The 19,385-nt window shown below is 42.2% G+C and overlaps 1 protein-coding gene across 1 annotated transcript in view; it reads right to left on the reverse strand.

The window, feature by feature from the left end:
• Positions 1–1,113: 1,113 nt before the first annotated feature.
• The window catches only part of CCDC13 (coiled-coil domain containing 13), a 31,961-nt gene continuing 13,689 nt past the window's right edge, over positions 1,114–19,385 (reverse strand). Inside the window, exons 8-17 of the mRNA XM_040593129.1 lie at positions 18,970–19,074; positions 17,056–17,220; positions 15,108–15,284; positions 13,261–13,467; positions 11,994–12,127; positions 9,616–9,699; positions 8,669–8,797; positions 6,117–6,271; positions 1,979–2,093; positions 1,114–1,442 (exon numbers count right to left, since the gene is read on the reverse strand). Coding sequence (XP_040449063.1) covers positions 1,283–1,442; positions 1,979–2,093; positions 6,117–6,271; positions 8,669–8,797; positions 9,616–9,699; positions 11,994–12,127; positions 13,261–13,467; positions 15,108–15,284; positions 17,056–17,220; positions 18,970–19,074 — 1,431 coding nt within the window. The 3' untranslated portion in view covers positions 1,114–1,282. The remainder of the gene's footprint in view (positions 1,443–1,978; positions 2,094–6,116; positions 6,272–8,668; positions 8,798–9,615; positions 9,700–11,993; positions 12,128–13,260; positions 13,468–15,107; positions 15,285–17,055; positions 17,221–18,969; positions 19,075–19,385) is intronic.

Below are 19,385 nucleotides of genomic sequence, written 5' to 3' on the forward strand. Positions count from 1 at the left end.
GTTTGAAGAGACAGACATGCCTGAACCTAAACAGGAAAAAAAGACGGGGACAACACCACCCTCACCAAATCTGGAGTAACTCCTGTTCTGCTTTCTTTTTCACTCCACCTTATCCCAGCGCAAGTGGTGTCAGGATGCAATCCCCATGCCAGGGAAGGGAGCAGCGGTTTGCCTGTCCACAAACCCATTTTGTGCTGGTAGTGGCTGGGGTTAAAGTCTAACAAACTTCACACCCGCAAAAAGAGGCTGACAAAGCCAAGCAGAAAAGGAAGGGCTTTCAAGACTTTCAACTAAGAAACAAAGTGGCACTATACAAAAATGACTAGCTCTCCGCTTGCTTGTAATCCCCAAGGCTAGCTCTCTGCCTGGCAGACTGCATGTCAATGCCTTATTAGCTTGCGCTTGATGTTCTCACCATGCTGCAAGAGAGGAGGACAGAGATGCAAGGGTTTTCAGCATCTCTGAAAGTCCCACCACTACTGCAGTGAGGATCTGCCTGCATTTTGTTAGCATTTCTTCCTAGGGAGAACAAGACCTGCCTGACAGATGAACGCAGAGAACCACAAAGAGGGAATTCATAACCTGGATGGTGAATTTCATATAGAACGAGCCGGATTTAAGGTAGATCTGACAGACAGCAGGGGTAATCTGCACAGTCTACCTTTTCAGTGGAAACTCCACTGAGTTGCAGAAAACTTTGCTGCCAATATGTTCGAGCAAAGAAACGTTGGTTGGAATGGTGAGTGGAGCCCACCCAAAGTTCATTTGCAGCTATTCACAGGCCAGGCTAATCCTCCCCCTCTGCATTTAAGTACTACAGAAAGCCTGAGACAGACAGGTATCAGTGTGCTGATAAAAACAGAACTCTGCTTGTTCCTGGCATGGCTCTGGAAGAGGGCCGGCATAACTTCTGTATAGAAAATTCCTTCAAGAGCTCATAAAGGCAGCAGCATATTGAATATCAAACCCTCTTGAGGAAAACTGTTGAAACCAGGGAGGTTTTGCCCAAAATCACACTGCAGAATTGCAGCTTCCTAAATTGCACCAACGTACAGCATGTGCAATCTCAGAGCCAGCTGCTAACTCTTACAGACAGAATTTGCTGACATGCAAAACCTTCACTCTTTTTGTACTTGCCTCCATCTCTCAATCTCTTCTGGAAATGCTAAAGAAATGACATGATCTGAGGCTGCAGAACTACACTGCCACTGCATTTCAATTCATGGGCACAAAGCCTGGGCTTTCTCCCTGCTTGGCAGCCCAAGGACTCTGAATATCTCGTTTAACTCTCCTCTTGTTTCTGCTGCTGAATGGCCTGTAAAAAGATATCCTTCACTTGATCCATTGTGTCTTGATACAGTTTAAAATCTTCCTCTTTCTTTCTCACAGTAGTCTCCAAAGCAGCCTTCAGCACTTCATTCTCATCCTGCTGGATCACAAGCCTACAAGGAAACAAAAGAAAACTTTCATGTGAGCTGTGAGGCTTCAAAGCAAATTAGAACAGTGCTTCAGCTCTTGGGAAGAAAATGCTGAAACACATGCTCTCTGGTAATTTTATGACAGGTGTAAGAAAGAGCAGACTTAACACTTGTTCCTTCTATCTTTGAGACAGAAGAGTATTAGATGACCAAAGTATTTTTCAGACCTCTTTTGTTAAAGATTATAATTTTATTTTCACTAACAAGCTTGCAATCAATGCATAAGGGAAGAAAAAGAAAAAAAAAAAGGTGTCTTCCTTGCATCTGCATTGTGTTGCTTAATGTCTGCATTAGTTTAACATTTCTGGGTATCTGTATAATTATTAGGAAATTTCTCTAAGAATGACATAGACAAGTTCAGTCCAGAGGATCTGGGATTTCTACAGAGTTCACTAGGTTTTATCTTCTGAGAAGCAGATGCAGGTAACATCACTGCAAAAAGGACAGCAACAACTCTTAGCTATTGCGAGTAACACAGCATGGAGAAAGGGAAACCATACCTTGTGCGCAGCTCCTCGACCTGCGATTCTAGAGGCAACTTAGAAAGCTGGGCTACAGAGAGCTCCTGTCTATCACTCGCATTCATGGTGAGTCTTGAGTGACTCACAGGCTGGCCTGCAGGTTTAATCACAAAATGGCATTTTAGTAAATCAAACACCAATTTTCACTTGGTAGCACACTGAGTAAATCTCAGCAAACAGTGAATAAACACTAAGGAATCTGTTAAGTTCTCTGTTTATCCATGAAAATTCTGTAAATATATAAGACAGGCTTTTATTTATCCTCTTTTCAGCAAAATGAAAACATGATGAGTTTGCATTTCAGGGCTAAATGCAGTAATATGTGTGCCTTCCTATTTAGAGAAGAAAAAAATTAATCCAAAATATTTAAGTGGGCAAACTAATAGGAACAGTTGAAAAGGATTATTTTGATGTTTATCTTGTTGTTGTGTTTCACTTAAGATTATGACAGCTGTTGCTTCCTAAATGCCTGTGATAAAAATTGCATGTGGCACACACTGAAACAGCTTTTGTAAAGCACTTTGATCCTCAGCATAAACACAACACAGGTTAAATGCAGTAAAGCGCTTAAATGTGTACTTCAAACTAAGGTTCTAAATGAGGAATGCTTTCCTAAATAAAGGTCTACCCAAAACATGCAGCATTGCTCCTGTGATTTCAAAGGGACACACAAACATTTCTCAGGGTTATAGAGAGAATACAATTCAAATTTACTGCTGGGATTGGAGAAGCAAAACACCTGTGACTGACCAGTGAACCCCTACAATGGAAGAAGGCTCGGAGAAGACAGGCAAGGATGACAGGCTCAGGAAGCTCAGAAAGGAATGTAGGAAGTGACCACAGCTTTCGTAGGGGAAGCTGAACTCATCCCAACACCATGGGGACTGGAGGGTGATGTTTACAGCTGACTCCGTTGAGTAAATGTAAATGGCCTTCCCTAATCCATAGAGTACCACCTACCTGAGCCAGCCAGACAAACGTGACTGGAGTGTATACGTGGTTCAGTCCAACACAGAGTATAAACAAAAAATCCACCAAAATGATCTTTAAAGAAAACAGCGGGCTTGAGCTGGCTTCAACCCCCATATTCCTTCCTGGCAACTGGGGACACCCAGCATTGTGACAGTGAACATCTAGGCTGGTAATGGGGGTCATATTTGTGTTGCGATTCAACTGTACATTGTAATTGCTATATCATGCTGAATTGTGATTTCAGTACATTGCTGTATCACTTTTCCAAATTAAAGTCGCATGTAACATCAAAAATCTTCAAGTAAGTAAATTTGGTATTAAAACACTAAATCCTCCTCATCTGGAACATCTAAAAGAACCAGGGCAGAAAGTATTGAACTCTGAGAAAAACATATGAGAAGAAAAGGCTATGTTGTATAACCAAGAAATGCTTTTGATCATGAGGTTGTCCTGTTTTACCAGGCTTGGGAGAACCTGTTGTTACTTACCTATTCTCCTCTGGGGTTATTCTTTGCTAATTTTAAATTTGGGTAAGACAGAAAAAAACCAAAAACCTAAAAGCCTGAATAATTTTAAAACACAACTGGGTTGTTTCTAGCTATTCAGCATCATTATCTATTTCCCTTGAATTGAAGAGACTAGAAACATTAGATTAGCAATTAGATCAGCTCTCTCCAATTTTGCACTTTCAGAAAGAAAAGAAAATATTATGTTAATTAGCGGGTTCTCTAGTCTCTATTTTATATTCAAGCTTTTCATTCCTTCTTATTTCCCCAACTATATGGCATGAAAGCGTTTTGATAACCTACATGCTCAGCTGAAGAGGTATATCACAGACTTGTAGACTTGTTTCTTGCACAAAATCCAGAGAGTTTGGGCACATCACAAGGGGCTGAGCTCTTTTCAAAGAAGGATGGTGAAATAGATTGTTACCTCCTCATCTTAACAGACTTAGAGCGGATTTCTTCTTATTAGTCTTACTGCCAATCCTTTTCTACATTTGCTTTTAGTTCTTATGCGGACGAGACTAATGAACTCAATATTTAGTAAGAAGGAACCTGTCACACCGCTAAGAACAGCCTGTTTCCTCTGGCTATGAAATGCCGATCTCCCGGAGGTGAGTTACCAAACTGACCAAAATGGCTTAGGACCTGGAAAGTTTATCACCATATCTCTGAGGTTGCCAGGAAAGCTAAGTGGAGCACATGTATGATAACGGAACAGCACATCACTACATTGCACTACCAGGTTGTATGAAAGTCTGAGCACTCAAAAAATCCATTAAATTCTCCTCTAGACACAGCACCAAAATGCTCCCATACTATTGAAGGCATGGAGTCAGTCAAAAGTGTACCATTGAGACCTGCATTCCCAGAACTCTCACCTGGCTACTACCTGTCCCTACAAATATCCTGATTTCTTCCTCTGAGAATCTGCAGAACCATATGAGTATTCCAAAGACTCTCACCTTCAAACCCTCCCAGAAATCACAAAGGATATACCACAACACCATTTTTGTGAGGCCCAGCACTGCTCTCTTAAAAAGATGAATGTCCTATATCCTAAAGGCCAATGGCTGCAGCACTTTGTTTCTAAGCACTAGGCTTCTATTAGGATCCGAGTCTTTCTGCGCTACTTTTTCTGCTGTCAGGCTCTCGGTGAACACAGGTAAGACAGCTCTAAAAGTCTGTGCTCAAAGAAAAACACATGAGAATGAGTCAGTGTTGGCTGGGAGCCCTTTGTAAGGACACAACAGTTCTGTGCTAAGGAGTGGACCCGCATTACAGAGGGGAGCAGGTGCGAAGCAATCATTCAGTCCTCATCCAGGATAAAGGCCCCTCTGAGTCCTGTTCCTGTATACCCAGTCTTCTCACCATGCTGGATGAGTGAACAGCAGTGCTCCCCTTGAGGTCCTGAGCACCGTGTAGATGTTACACCAGAGACCCTAGCTCTCCTGCACAAATCGAGATCACAGGGAACAACCACATGTGATTTCTTGCATCACAGTCCTGCTCCGATTGTCAAACTTGCATATGACCAAGAGCACTACAATGGGAAATGCAAAGAAATGCAATGCAGTTACAGTGGTGTTTCTTACCTTAGTCTGACCCATGCCTAAGAAGAAAGAAGACGCCAGTGCAGATGGAAAAGGAGGTGAATGCTTATACAGGCCATAGTGCTCAGTACAGATCAGCTCAAAGAAGCTGATGAGGTAGCATTAGTACACACCGTAGTGTCGGCTGGAGTAATGATGAGAGCCACGCCATGTACCTGCTGAGCTGTAGGGCAGTCCCCCTACAGCCCAAGATCATGCATTTCAGCGTGGGGCAGGCCAAGAGATTGTACGAGGTCTCTGATGAGGCTTATGATCTCTCTACTCAACTCAACTCTACCCTAACTCAACCCGACACCATCCCAATATCTGTCAAATTGAAATTCCTGTTCCTACTGTTCAAGTCCTGGCATTTAAAGTCTTTTTACTTTATGAAAATACACATAAAAAGGGAAACCACTGGAAAAGTTTCCATAAGAATATGTGCCATTTTATTAGTTTAGACACTTTACAGAATCAGAGTCCTTAAGCAATAAAAGGATCTGATCAAGGAAATAAAAATTTAACATCCACCATGAATTCTCCTCCTTTAACTATGCTAGTGAGGCTTTCATATTTATAGCAGGAGATTATCATGTTCATGGGATAATAAATTACACCAGATCTAATTACTTCATCACCAGCAATAGTTTTTCATAGACACTGACAGGCCTTAAATTGGGATGCGTCCTTTAATTCTGTTCTTAACCTTCAGATGAATCTGTCAGCCAGAAGTGCAAAGGGGAAACAGCAGTGGGCTTGGTGGCAAACCCAGAGCAGCGTCAAGTTTTTTTCTGTAGACTGTCATGCCATGAAAACAACATATTGCAAAAGTCCTGGTCCCACTTAAATCTGTGGCAAAATCCTCTTGAATTAAGCGGGGCCAGGATTTTATCTTCTGTACTGGTCCACTGGCCTGAGTAAATCCGAATTGCCATGTGTAAGGTCAATCATTTGTGTAGGTTTGACAGATCAAAGTCCAACTGTTGCTGCTGTCTATTAACCACAGAGGTAGAATGGGGGACATAGTTGTAGATAAGGACTCCACCTCACCTGTTTTGCTCCTCAGGGGAGGTTTCTGTGCACCTGTGTTCCTCCCTGGATCCATCTGCAGTTTTTCAAGCTGCTGTTCCAAAATGACACATCGCCGCCTCTCTTCCTGAAGCCTTTTCTCAGCTTTCAAGACTTTATTGCTGCCTTCCTCCACCCTCATAGGCAAAAAAAAAAAAAAAAGTAGTTCAGCTTACTTATGTCATGACTATTAAGGATCAATGAGTCTCGATATTGAATCCTTCTTCATGCTGCATAGATCCCAATAGATCCCAACAGAGGGAAAAGGAGAATTTTCCGTGCATTCAAAGGCAGAAATCCCACTGCAATTGTTCCAGATGACATCCTCTAAATTTGCAAAACAGAATAAAATAATGAATACAGTTGCAAATAATGGGTTCATTAATGGAGGTTGCCTAGATCCCTTAACACTGGCTGCTTGTGTGAATTTACCACTCAGATGAGCAGGCAAGCTGCAGATTGCTGAGAAGAGATCTTTTATTAGAGGAATAATAAACTGCATTTTTTAAACACTCTGGAAAAACTTTGGAGGGAAAATAGTTTATAAAAACGCTGTCTAGCATTTAGCTGTTTTGCGTCAGTTATCTGAAAGTAAGAAAAGAAACTTGAGGTTGCTTTTAATAAACTTGGCCATTAGACACTACTGCGGAAGAAAGTGAGTGGAAAAGAAACTGATGGTTCACTCTGCAGTACAGTATGGAAGAGGAAATTCCCTCTCTATTTACTCTGCACAATATTAGAAAATTAACAGCAAAAATGTTATGTGTACCCACAGATGCAGCCAGCAGTGCATCTCATGTGGGGCAGTGCCTGATACCAAATGATTTAAAGTGAGAGAGAAACCTGAAATAACTCACTGCATTGTATAAGGCAGAGTAAAAGAATTTCCTTCTTGACCCCACAAGTGACAGCTATTACTTTCTGAATCAAGAGACCTGATTACTTATTTCCCTCCTAGCTGGCATAACTAAAGAAATATTACAACTATAATAAAATTAAATCACTGTCTTAAAAAATCTAGCTACAGGCAAGGCTCTGACCTCCTGTGGTAGTGAATTCCTAGGCTGGTGACATGCTATGAGAAACATTTCGCTCAGTGGTTCTGAATTCGCTAAACTTGCATTTGACCAGGTTCCTCTGTTAAAATGAATAACTCAAACTAAAATGTTCCTCTAGCTCTCCCCCTTCCTCCAGCAGGGCCAATCCTACAATTCGTTTACAACAGAATCTTCTGACAGTATATACTGCTCTGCAGAAAGTGACTGTGAAACACAGCCCTAAATTCTGGCAGCTGCTGTAGAGAAATCCCACTCCTGTAACCATTCCCAGTGGTCTTCTCTTGACTTAAGCATTATATGTGTTACTTGAGCTTTGCTGACCCACACTCCAACAGGGGAAGGGAAGAGGAGGAATGCCTGATTTTTTTTAACACATATTCATGTTGAAATATGACTGGATGCTCTATTATCCTGGGGTCTTCCAGGAGTTATTGCACACAATCCACAAAATTTACTTTATCTGCAGGAACTCTTGATAACTCATGGTAACTGCAGAGCTGCTGAATCATCAGTCTACGGTACATTTTACAAGCAGCTGTGCATTTCGTTGACTCCGTGTTCTTCATTATCCCATATTTCTGATGGCCCTATTTCAGCTACCACTCACACCTCCATCTTTATCTAATTGCATAACTCTATTAAAGTCACTGGGCTTACAAACAGGAATAAGATTCTCCCAGTGTATTTTCCCAGGATTTAGCCCTTAAAAGCACCTCTACCACAGTTAAAAAATTATTTTTCTCACTGCAATTAATTGTATGGGACAAAAGTTAGTCAAGTGAGAAATTATAACTATTGTAAAATAAAGCAAGCAAGCAAGCAAATAGTGCCTATTGTATTCAAAAGCACACAGACACAAGTATATCTTCCTAAAACTGCAATACAGATTTGGGAATCAAATAATAAACATTCCTTAACAGGGAATAAAAGCAGCAGCTAAAAGGTGTCCAAAGATAAAAGACTTTGCTTTTCCTGCCCTCCTAAAACATAGTTAGCTTTTAACATCATCTTAAATAGAATTGAATAACAGAAGAAAAAAAACCCACTGCTATGCTCCAGTTAAACCAGAAGAAATTAATTTAGAAGAGAACATAGCAAAACTTAAAAGAATGTGAAAAGCTTTTGGAACAGAAGTCAGATTATAACTATAATTATAGTATTTGCTACTGCTGAATAATATTGCTGCCTAAATAACACCGCACATATATAAATATACGAATTCTAGTTCTATCTAGGTGCAGCAAGCGTGAAGATGACACCATTTTTTCTGCCCTTTGTTCTAAAAGAAGAATAAAAAAAATGAATCATCAACTAGTCAGGGAAATTGAGCAGAAAAAAATTAAAAGCCCCTATTTAAGGAAAGGTTCACATTGGCAGCGTGTGATGGACTGTACTGCATGCTATAGACTCTCACATGTCTCAAGCACTCCTGAATCGCAGCATCCCACAAAGGACACTGGCAGAGCGAGCCACTACCTTTTCTGCAGCACAGTGACCAGTTCCAGGAGCCTGTCTTTTTCTACTTCAGCAGCTTGGCAGAGCGCCTTGTGCTCTGTGATCTGCGTCTGCAGCACTTTCAAATCCGGGCTGTCAGTGCCAGTAAGCCTAAAAGCAGCAGAAGCATAGAGAGTCCGTTTCCCATTTCACAAATGAAAGAAATGAAACAAAGACAAGATTTGAAAAACATATCAAAATACATTTGTCTGAGGACTAAGCCAGAATGCAGAGCCAGGCTCACTACCTCCCCCCAGCATCAGTCTCCATACTGCACTAAATGGAATACAAGTATTTGGAAATAAAGCCACCGTGAGTTTAATTAGAAAGGTCTTTTCCTTTGCAAGGAAGCTTTCCCTTCCCATCACCCCTGAAAACAAACTTCCACCTCTGATCAATTCGCTATCACCAACTCTCCTCCCATTGCTACTGCCAAAGTAAAAGAAGTCTATATGTGGGTTCTCTGAAGTGCTGCACTAAGCTATTAAACGGCATGGTATTGATTTTCTCGCACTGAAAGGCTTCAGGCAGCATTAGTATAATGGCCGCTTTTGTGCCTAATATGTGATGAAAGGAAGGGGCAGTTTTCCCATGGATCCCATTATTATTTACTTCATTACTTCTCTAACCTCTCTGCATAGCAGTATTCAGGAATATCTGCTTTAGAGCAAAAAGCAGGAGAAATCTTGACAGTTCGGGGTGAAAAGGGAAAAACGGGATTTATGGGGCATAAAACTAGCAATCATTAAAAAAATTAAGATAGCAAGATGTTAGAGCCTGTGTCAGAGCTCTTCGGCAGCATCAGGTAGAACGGATGGTGAAAGCAGCTGTTCATTACAGAAACAAGGCAGACAAGGATAAGGCTTGCCAGCAGCTTGCGGAGCAGTGCAGGAAACCTCCCTTGTTTATGATGACGTTTCTACACATACCTTCCAGGTGTGATGGTATTCCTGAGAAGGGAAGGCTTAGTAGCTGCCGACTCTACAAGCGTATGGCCCATCTTGGACACCGTGCTGAGAGGAAGAAAGCTTTGTTAAGCACTGAGCTCTGCAGAGGGCAGTCCTCCAAGAACTCCAGTCACTTTTCAACGTCTGTTTTCATGCTGCCTTGTAGGGAAAAGACTCCCCGAGCCTCCTAAGTGGGCATCACACAGGCCTTGCATACACAACAGCTCAGCTTGCTCCCCAGTTCCCAAACATGCTGCAAAAACACCTTGTGTCTCCAACGTATGAAAACTACAACTCATTGTTTGATCTCTGTGCTTGTGGGGATACTTTGCTGGCAATCCAGACCGGCACTGTGGGGCTCTGTGTCAGAGAGTACCCACACAGCAACTCAGGAGCAGGAATAGCTCTCGACCCTGCCTGGCTCACACCGACCACGCAGCCACTGCTGCTGCGTTTCCTCACAGGCACTGCCTTGGACCCTCGCACACAGCACTCTCATCTTACACCTTCACCCAAGGGTGAGAGACAAGCACACGTTACTGTGTCTGGCTGATGGGGTTTGCACGTTGCATGCTTTCATAACCAAATGAACCCCTGTTCTACAAGATGTACAACTTTTATTTCCAAATGCTTTTTTAAAATATACTTTATACAGTTTTCTGAACCCTTATGCTTTGCGGAGAGCCTCAGGAAGATCTGTCAGGCTTACTGTTGCAAGAGGAGGAGTTACAGTTAACACCAGAGTATCGCTTCCAGTCTGGGTGAGTTTTATGCATAATGATATGTATGCTAGGGACGTAAAATTCTAGTGTGTGTTTGTTTTCCGAATTTGAACGCAGCTGCCTTAAGGCAAGTCCCTGTAGACTTAGCCCATGTTTCCTTGTCTTCAGGGTGCAGCTAACAGAGGATAAAGCCTTAATATTGTGGAACAGGCAGAGCTGCCTTCTAGGCTGGGAGTGGTTAATCCTAAAATCCAGTTAAGGTTGATAATAACAGAAGCGGCCCAGTCCAAAAATGCAGATTTTTACTTCGACATCTCCAAGGGGCTTTAGTTCCTATTTATAGCATTTTTCATTTCATCTTTCCTGATAGGAAAAGACGATTCACTAAAGTAAAATGGAATAGAGAGTTCATCAGCATATTAAAGTTAATGGAACGAGTGAGCCCTGCTGACCAAGTTATTAACAGCTCCTGCCATTTTCAGACTCATTCATTGCCCACCTGACATGCCAGCTATTTTCATGACAGAGCTATGTTAGCCACATATACAAGCAATAATTTATGCACTACACTTAGTGGCTTCTACAAAGCCATTACCCAACCTCATTTTCCTGCTTGCCTTCCTGCTTACCATCAGCAGACATAAGTAAAAAAGTGGATAAACACAGATTTGCTCCAGGAGAGCACAACTTCTGCAGAGTTAGAAGTGGGAGAACGAAGTCGGTCATAAGGATGTAACAACAGAGATGTAGAAACTTTCAAATTAAGGCTATTTTAACTCTACCTTGAAAACACTGAGAACTTTTCTCAGATTTTGTACTTAGAGTCAGGAATACAGTTGACAATTTTATAGCCAAATTCAGTGTCTAAAGTAATGTGGTAGGTGAGTTAAAATTACACAGAAGGAATCAGTTGCAACTTTATTTTGATGAAAATTTTCCTCCTTCCTCAGAAGACCAGTCTCAAATCCTCATTGTCAATTACACTATGAACTCTTTAGCAACAAAACCAGCATTTTAACAGGAAAGGATATAATTTCCTCTGGTGCTGTGGTCTCTTTACACAGCCAGAGCAACCAGAGTCACAGCCATGTAAACAAAAATTAGATTTACTGCTGTATTAAGATTAGTGTAACTTATACGGTCCTCAGTGAGGCTTTAAAAAGGGTGTTTGTTAAGAACAAACAATGTGGCACGTTTTCAATGTTTTTGAGAGAAAACCCTACTCAAAGTGTATTTATTGATTTAAATAATGCACTGGTGATTTAGTGCTTACCTAAAATGGCATTTTGTATTAATTCGTCACCCTGCTTTCAGAAGTCTGCTCATTAGAAGCCCTGTTTCTCATAAGAAAGAATCACAGGCACTTAAGCTAACCACATAAACATTATCTGAGTGGAAGAAAAAGAATTAGCTGCACTACCATCATGCCAAATGTAGTAATGTCTGCAAGTCTGTATATCTTTATCTGTTCCAGGACGAAAGTCCAAGAGATAATGTGATTAGAGATTCCCATATACTGTAAACAAGCTGCCACAGCTGTTGGTGCACAGCATTTGTGGTTTGATACAATTAGCTGGGAAAACCATGCTTCTGAATAACTCACAACAATTTTAAACATGGATATTGGGGTCTTCTTACCGAGCAGATCCAATCCTTCCAACCTGATTGCTGCCTGATGCCAGAGGCTTAAGCAGAGAAAAACCAGGATCTTCTGAGAGTTCAGAAGGTGGTGTATCAGCTCCTGAACTGTCTCCTTGATGGGCAGATTTATTCTGTTAATGTTGGAGCAGGTTATAAAACCAATTACACATTTCAAAGGAAAACAGCTGCATCAATGCTTTATCACCAGCTTATGATTTTTGCTACAAGCATGCCAGAACTTTTCATTTACAGGACCTCCTCAGAAACTTTTCTTTAGCTTCTATCCATTGGAGGATGAAAACAAAGCAAAAATCAATAAAAAGCGCAGTTTCAGATGAAATCACAGGGTGCAGACAGTGTCGCTGGAGAGCCCACAGTACAGCAGCACCATTATCACCACCAGCACAGTTGGTTTGTGTCCCTAACCTAAGTTTTATCTTGGTTTCAGTGCTCTAGCCCCCATTACTGAAGTATCTGACAGATTCACAATCTCAGCATAACCCTGTAGGGTTTTATGTCAATGGGAATTGGATGCCTAAATGCCCTTTAACAAAATCTGACTGCAAATGTCAGACCACACAAGAAACCTTTGGCAAGTTAGTGGCTGCCTCTCAACTCCCATGCCTGTGCGCTGGCAGTAGTACCATCTTGCCTCTGTCAGTTGGCAACACGAGACCATGAAAGTTGAAAACATTCTTAACATAGTAGCCATAAGGGGCCAGCCTTCCAAATTCTTTCATCTGTACAGTGATATTTCCATATGCCTGAGGCCCATCAGACCAGTATCAATAGCTTGGAGATCTATGGAAGGTTTTGAAGCAGCTTGCAGTGGGAAATGAGAGTAACTTACTAAGGGTCCCATCACCCCCTAAAGGGATGTGGCTGATGTTGGCTTCACCTATGTTTCCTTGCATGCTTCTGTCAGCAGCCAAGGATGCTGAATACTGAGAAGTCCCCACTGCAGTGCAACCCTTGCTGTCTGTTATGTGACAGTCCTGACACAGAGGTACGTGCGGATGTGATTGATATTTCTGTTTTCTGCTGCTTAAACAGCTTGAAGTTATGTACAAACAGGAAAGAAGCTTAAGAGTTACAAGAAAGAATTCCTGCTTTATCATTGCATCGGGAGAGACTGTCAGTAGGACCGGTATTAAGTGTCACAAGCTAGCAACCATCTCAGATAACAAGGGAGAAGGAAGTGGAAGAGCAGATCTAAAACAATTACAAAGTGTGCTCCTCTAGTTAATTTCTTCTGACTGCCTACCTGAAGTGTGAGTTGCCTAATCTCCTCTTCCAGCTCTTGAACCTTTGCTTCTCGTTCAGCCACCATCTGTCTGAGCTTCTCTATAAGGCAGTTTTGTTGCTGAACCTCACTGTTCAAGTGCTGCCCTAGCATCTGCTGGGACTCCTTGTTCTTCTCATCCTGCTCGCTCAAGTGCTTTAAGATCTCCTGCATTTGCTTCTGCTGGATCTGATAAAATAGAAACAATGAGTGAGATCTCCACTTTTGTACACAATGATTATTAAGACCCCCTGGATGTTTTCACCTTCCAAGACAAATACCCATTTCGGAATGCTAGGGCAAACCACTGCCCTGCCAAACCCATTCCCTGGTGTAAGCACACTGATGTCACTAGTGCTACTCCAAGAATTTGATCCAATGTTTAAAGCATGAGATCAACTTGCCTTGTTCTCAGCATTTTGCACTGAAAGGACTGCACAGTACATCTACTTGCAATGCCCAGACACATGCAGCTGGGCAAAGAGTCTGTCCCCACTGGTCCCTGCTTGTCATATCAAGATTTTAGTGACTTGGACGGTGCAAGTAGAAAAGACCTGAGCAACTGAGAGATTCAGTTTGCTGGCATCTTTGCTACTCAGTGTAGCAGAAAGGAGATCAAGAGAGTCTGGCCTTTGACAAAGGTGACTTTTTCATAAATTAGATAAAAGTAAAGATGTCAATGTGCTTTCTGTGAAGTTAGAACACGATCAGATTGTGTGACAGTGGTATTAAAAGATGAGGGTAGCATGAGATGACAGCTATGAGGCTGGCTGTTTTACCAGTGGGGTTTGGAGTTTTTCTCATGCTGACAAACCTAATTCCTGTCGGATAGTTTATTCTGCAGGCCAACAAACTACAAGCAAGGTGCTTCTTTGATGTAAGGGATAAAAGCAGGTTAACCATTCCTTCTCAAGTAAACTCGCATCTTTCTGTAGTAATTTCAGTGAGAATGCTCAGACTTGGCAAAAGTAACAACTGTTATTTGGCTCCTCTGTAATCTGCTTAATCTGCTGGTCAGTACCCATATTCCCCGTGGCTGCCAAGAAAGGTGAATACCAGCTTAGTCATAAGTATATCTTAGCTAAAACCTATGAACAGAAGCAAGGAAATGGAAGTGATTTGAAACCTGTGAGGAGCTGGATCAGGAAACGCAGAACTAAGCCTTCTAAAGAAGTAGTATATTTTCTAATTTTTTTTAATGATTATTATTGTAATCGGGGAAGACCATTTAGAACCATGGCAGAACAAACGGATCCTGCAATCCCATGACAGCAGTCATTTATTTCAGTGTAACTGCATCTGGAGTCTCTGATAATACTCTTTGTCTTGAAGGGGCCAAATCTTCTCAGCTCCAGCTACTGCAAATGAATGCGCGCACGGCTTAGTGCCCATGGTTCAGCTTGTGTGTTTTGGGCTGTGTAAACCAACAAATGAAAGTGCAAGCATTCTAAGGAAAGTGCAGGCATTCTAAGGAAAAAAAAATATCTACAAATGAAGCTGAAAGCTGAACAGAGAATACAGTCCAGCTTCACAGGTCAGGAATGAAGCCCTTCTACCTACTAGACAATCCTATTTCAGTTTAAAGCCACTTAACTGCAGCTGGGTCACGCCTGGTGCTGTCTTGCAGCCTTTTACATGAGATCTGATCCAAAATGCAGAAGGGCTTTAGCTGACTAGGAAACCTCTGGCTGTCAGTTTGATTCATCAGGCTCTTTTGTACCCTAAGGTTGTCTGCATCATCATGTCATTAAATGACATCATGTTTCATCACTTATAGAAAGAAGGCTGATCTGCAAGGGCTGGGACCAACAGTAATAGTCAGACTGTACCAGCAAGGTGTCTATGAGCTCATCGTCGTGTTTTCCTTTCTCCAGCAAGGTTATGATCTGTCCCTTCAGGGTTTTCACTTCACAGCACAATATCTTGTTCCTGGCTTTTGATGCATCAAGTTTTTTTTTCACTTCCTCGTGACTTTTTTGGAGAGCATCGTGTTCCCCAGTGAGTTTCTGTAGTGACAAAAACACATCATAGGAAATGACAGTTAAAGCCTATCACCAAGCCCCAGGTGCTTTAGTGAGCTAAAGGAATCACACATTGCCTGGCAGAATCTAAAAAATGTGACTGGCATACCATGTCAGTAGAAATTACAAATGCTATTACTTGCTGCCTGCTTGCCAGCATCAAAAAATGGTCTGCTCAGAAATACAAGTGGACTAGATTAGTGCAGTGTGTGCCAGAAGTAAGTGATAATTTTGTGTTAAAACCTGATCCGGTATGCTCCTGCTTCTTCATTCACCTCACCATTCTCCATCAAGAAACCCTTTTCCTTCCAGGTACAGGGTGGTGATGCCACACTTGTCACTGCACTCTCCAGACTGTCAAGCTGAAACAAGGTCTTCTACCATCTCATACCAGCATACCCTTCATACAGTCTCTCTGCTGCCTTCTCATCTCGCCTCATCCAGAGCATGTGTTCTCTCTCCTCCTGATTCTTCCTCAGCTGCTGTCTTTCTATTGGCTGCCCAACATCTTAACCAGCCACAGCTGCACCTTATCTACATCGACCAACCCGCCACCCCTGAAGCCAACCCACAGTTGTATATTATCAGTGCTAATTAACCCAGCTTCATTCCACTACACACACTATCTAGTAGAAGTTGTCCTTGGCATATGCTGCTCCCTGAGCCGTGCCTTCACCTAGATGAAACTGGCCAGAGAGCACGCTAGCAGTTAAGTACTAATGGACAAGTACAGGGGAAGTTATTGTGAATAGAGCCCGAAACACAGAGGCAGAAGTAGAATCACACAGATTACAGTTATTGAGGAAAGCCTTCCCTGTGCTGTGTGCCTGTAGCTATAAATCTCCTCTTTCATTCTCATGGCCCAGAGTAAAAGGTGTGTATCACCTCATTGCTCATTCTGTTGCATGGTTAAATTGTGGTGAGAAAAGCAGCAGCTAATCAAGCTCTGGGATGGTGCCAGGTGGCCTCTACAGAAGTGAATACAGCAGAGGCACAAAGGGAGATGTGCTTTGCTAACCTGAGTATGTGTAGCTGACCACAACTACCCACATTTCTTGTGGACACAGGTCTACATATTCTTCCCATCTCAGGGTTTACAGCATATGCCACTAGCTATAGCCTCTCTCCACTGCTAAGCACTGGATGTCTGTTTATTTTTGTAGCAACTACATGTGATAGATGAATGGTAAGACCCATTTTCAGAATGCCTCTTAGAGGGTGTCTGGTGTCATTCTCAGCTTCATTCTGTTCAAGTGTAGAAGGCCACAGCCATACAGATATATGAGGTGTGAGGGGGATGTTTATATTTAACATTGCATGAAGAATGCACATCTGGCCCAAGGGCGAGAGGGATGCTGCACAGTTTGGAGAGCAGGGCTTCTTCCTATATATGCCTTCAGTATAAAGCCAATACCAGCTGCATTGCAACCTAGAGCCTCTCTCCCTCTTTCCAGCATCACCTGTCAGCTGGCCACATTGCAGGCCAAATGGATGCATCTGACACAGCATTCATGAAGCAGAGGGGAAGCCCAAATCTTGTACCATAGAGGGATGCCTAGCCATACAAGAGTGCAATACAGACAACAAGCATGGAAACCTTTTGCTCAGTCTGTAAAGTGCAGCAGAACTTCCTCCAGCAGATCAGGTGGGTTTCTGAAATGGTCTCTGGGTAGGCTGTAACATATACCCTGAAGATAAGGCAAGTTATTACACACTATATACCCAAACAGGACTCTGTCAGCTCACAGGTTTTTACCTCCAAAGTTTCTTTCTTTTCTTTTTCCAAGTTGCGAATCTTCAGCAAGTTCTTCTCTTGGGCTGACAACTTCCTTGGATCACTAAGTGCCAGCAATTCCTCATCAATCTCACTCAGTGATGTTCTGCTCTTGTTTTGACCCAACTGATTCTCCAGCTCTCGAACCTAGAGGACAATAATGACAGCTTACCCAGAGCCTTTACCAGAAGTACAGGGGTTCAGCATCAAAGAGGACATTACCAAAGGGAGTAGCAACGCATTACGTCTTGACATTTTTGTGGTTAACTAACACAGAGCAGTATCTGTTCGTTCAAATTTAAATTTGCTAGCTGTTAACAAACATGCAGATGTCTAGGGCAGCTGTGCAGGGAGGAGGTATGACACCAGACCTACAGGAGATTCAGGACACATGAAAGATCTGTGCCTTATTACAGCCACATGTGGAGGCCAGACAGATACTCCAAAGCATCTTCAATGCCACTAAACACATGTGTGGGCAACAGAATATCTTAGATCTCTTCTGAAAGGGCAGACACCCACATACATTTAAGCATCTTGGTCTTTAGCAGAATCACTGTCCAGGATGTCCACAATCAAAGGTACAGTCTAGCTAGGTACCTAGCACTGTTTTAGGTGCCCTGGGATACTGGAGACATGTATGATGCAGGATCTACAAGACATCCATGCTCCCCTGGAGAGACGACCAGAGGTCAGAGGGACACCCTACAGCATCTTGGCTGGCATTAGACACCTATGTGTAGTCAAGTGAACTCAGTCCCTGCATCTCAGCTATTCACTACAGACTTCTTTTAAAGTCAGTAGAAGGAAATGGGCACTGCTCCAGCAGAGTTCCTCTGCCCTGCTCTGGATGTGTCTTCTAGGATAAGATGCACCTACCTCACTTTTGATCCAGTGACTGTATTTACAAGATTCCCACTGACTACAGAAGGGCCCTGGGGAGACTGGCTCAGAAAGAAATTTCTACATTATAGCAGAGTACAGTATGTGCAGTCTTCAGATGAATCCCAGCTAGGGGGTCTAATGGAAGGAAAGTGTAATTTGCTCAAGGGAAAGTAGAGGTTAACAATTTCAGTCAATCAGAGTGGGGAAAAGAAGAAGTCAATCAGAGCGGGTAAAAGAAAAGAAAAAAAAAAAAAAAAAGAGGTAATTAAACAGCAGAAAATCAGGAAAAATATGTAACAAATTGCTGGAAAGAAGTTTTAAGATGCAGACAAAACTGCCTCCCTGTCTTGAGCTGACATTTCAGCTAGACTGTGCCTTTCAGAAGATTCAAGAGTTAAAGACTTTACTGAGGTTCCTGAGGGAACAACTTGAAAATCTTATCTGGCCTCAATTCTTCCCATCTGACTTTGGGCACTGAACAAAGGTGTCTAAGTCAGAGCACAGACACTGACAGGGCTCCTTCTGTACTCAGTGGAGAGAGGCACGTTCAAAACATCCTGGGATTCTAACTAGGCTGCCATAGCTCTCCAAGGTCACTGAACTCTCTCCTTCGACACAGACGCAGAAGATTCCCAGCTTAAATACTGAAGCTTGCGTATTTGCACTAGACTAATTAACATAGTTTGCAGGAACTCTGAAAGACCCTGCACATATCAACATATATTTAAAATTTAACTCCCCACCACCACACACACAGTCCACCCACCTCAAAAAACTACTACAGAATTACTAGAAAGTGTTTTATTCTAACAGTTACTTTCTTATAGAAAAGAGTGGCCATGTAGTTGCAGTAAATACTGTACCGGGACACACCTTATAAGCAAGTATAGATGTTAGGAATTACTTAATGAAGACTAACAAAATCTTTACCTTAAACTGAGGTAATATCTATACTTAGAAAGAACATCCCAGCACCCAGCTTACATGGCACCATGCAAGGTCTTAACTCACCTTGCTTTGGAGAACAAGAATTTGCTGGGCTCGTCCACGCCAGCTGCCAGAATTGGTCAAGAGATTTTGAATATTCACATCTTCCCCAACTTCATTTGCTAAAAGCTATGAAAAAGGGATTAACATCAGAAATAAGGCCAGGCTTAAACACATGTGCTGGGGAAAGCAGAGGGAAAGCTGCTCTCTCTAGCAGTAAACACAAAACACTGTTATCTGCACATAGCGGCCTGCATCTGATATTCAGTATCTCATGTGTTGTAAGCTCTTTCAGATCATTATTACAATATAGATTGTTGGTGGGTAGGAGGAGTTTGGCTAACATGAATCGTTTTACTTGTTGAGGTAGGTAATTCAGTGATAGATTTGAATATTATTCTTTGCTTTTTTAAAAATAGGAATCCATGTTTTCCTGCTTG

This window comes from Falco naumanni, chromosome 4 (genome assembly GCF_017639655.2).
Source record: "Falco naumanni isolate bFalNau1 chromosome 4, bFalNau1.pat, whole genome shotgun sequence".
Classification (NCBI taxonomy): domain Eukaryota; kingdom Metazoa; phylum Chordata; class Aves; order Falconiformes; family Falconidae; genus Falco; species Falco naumanni.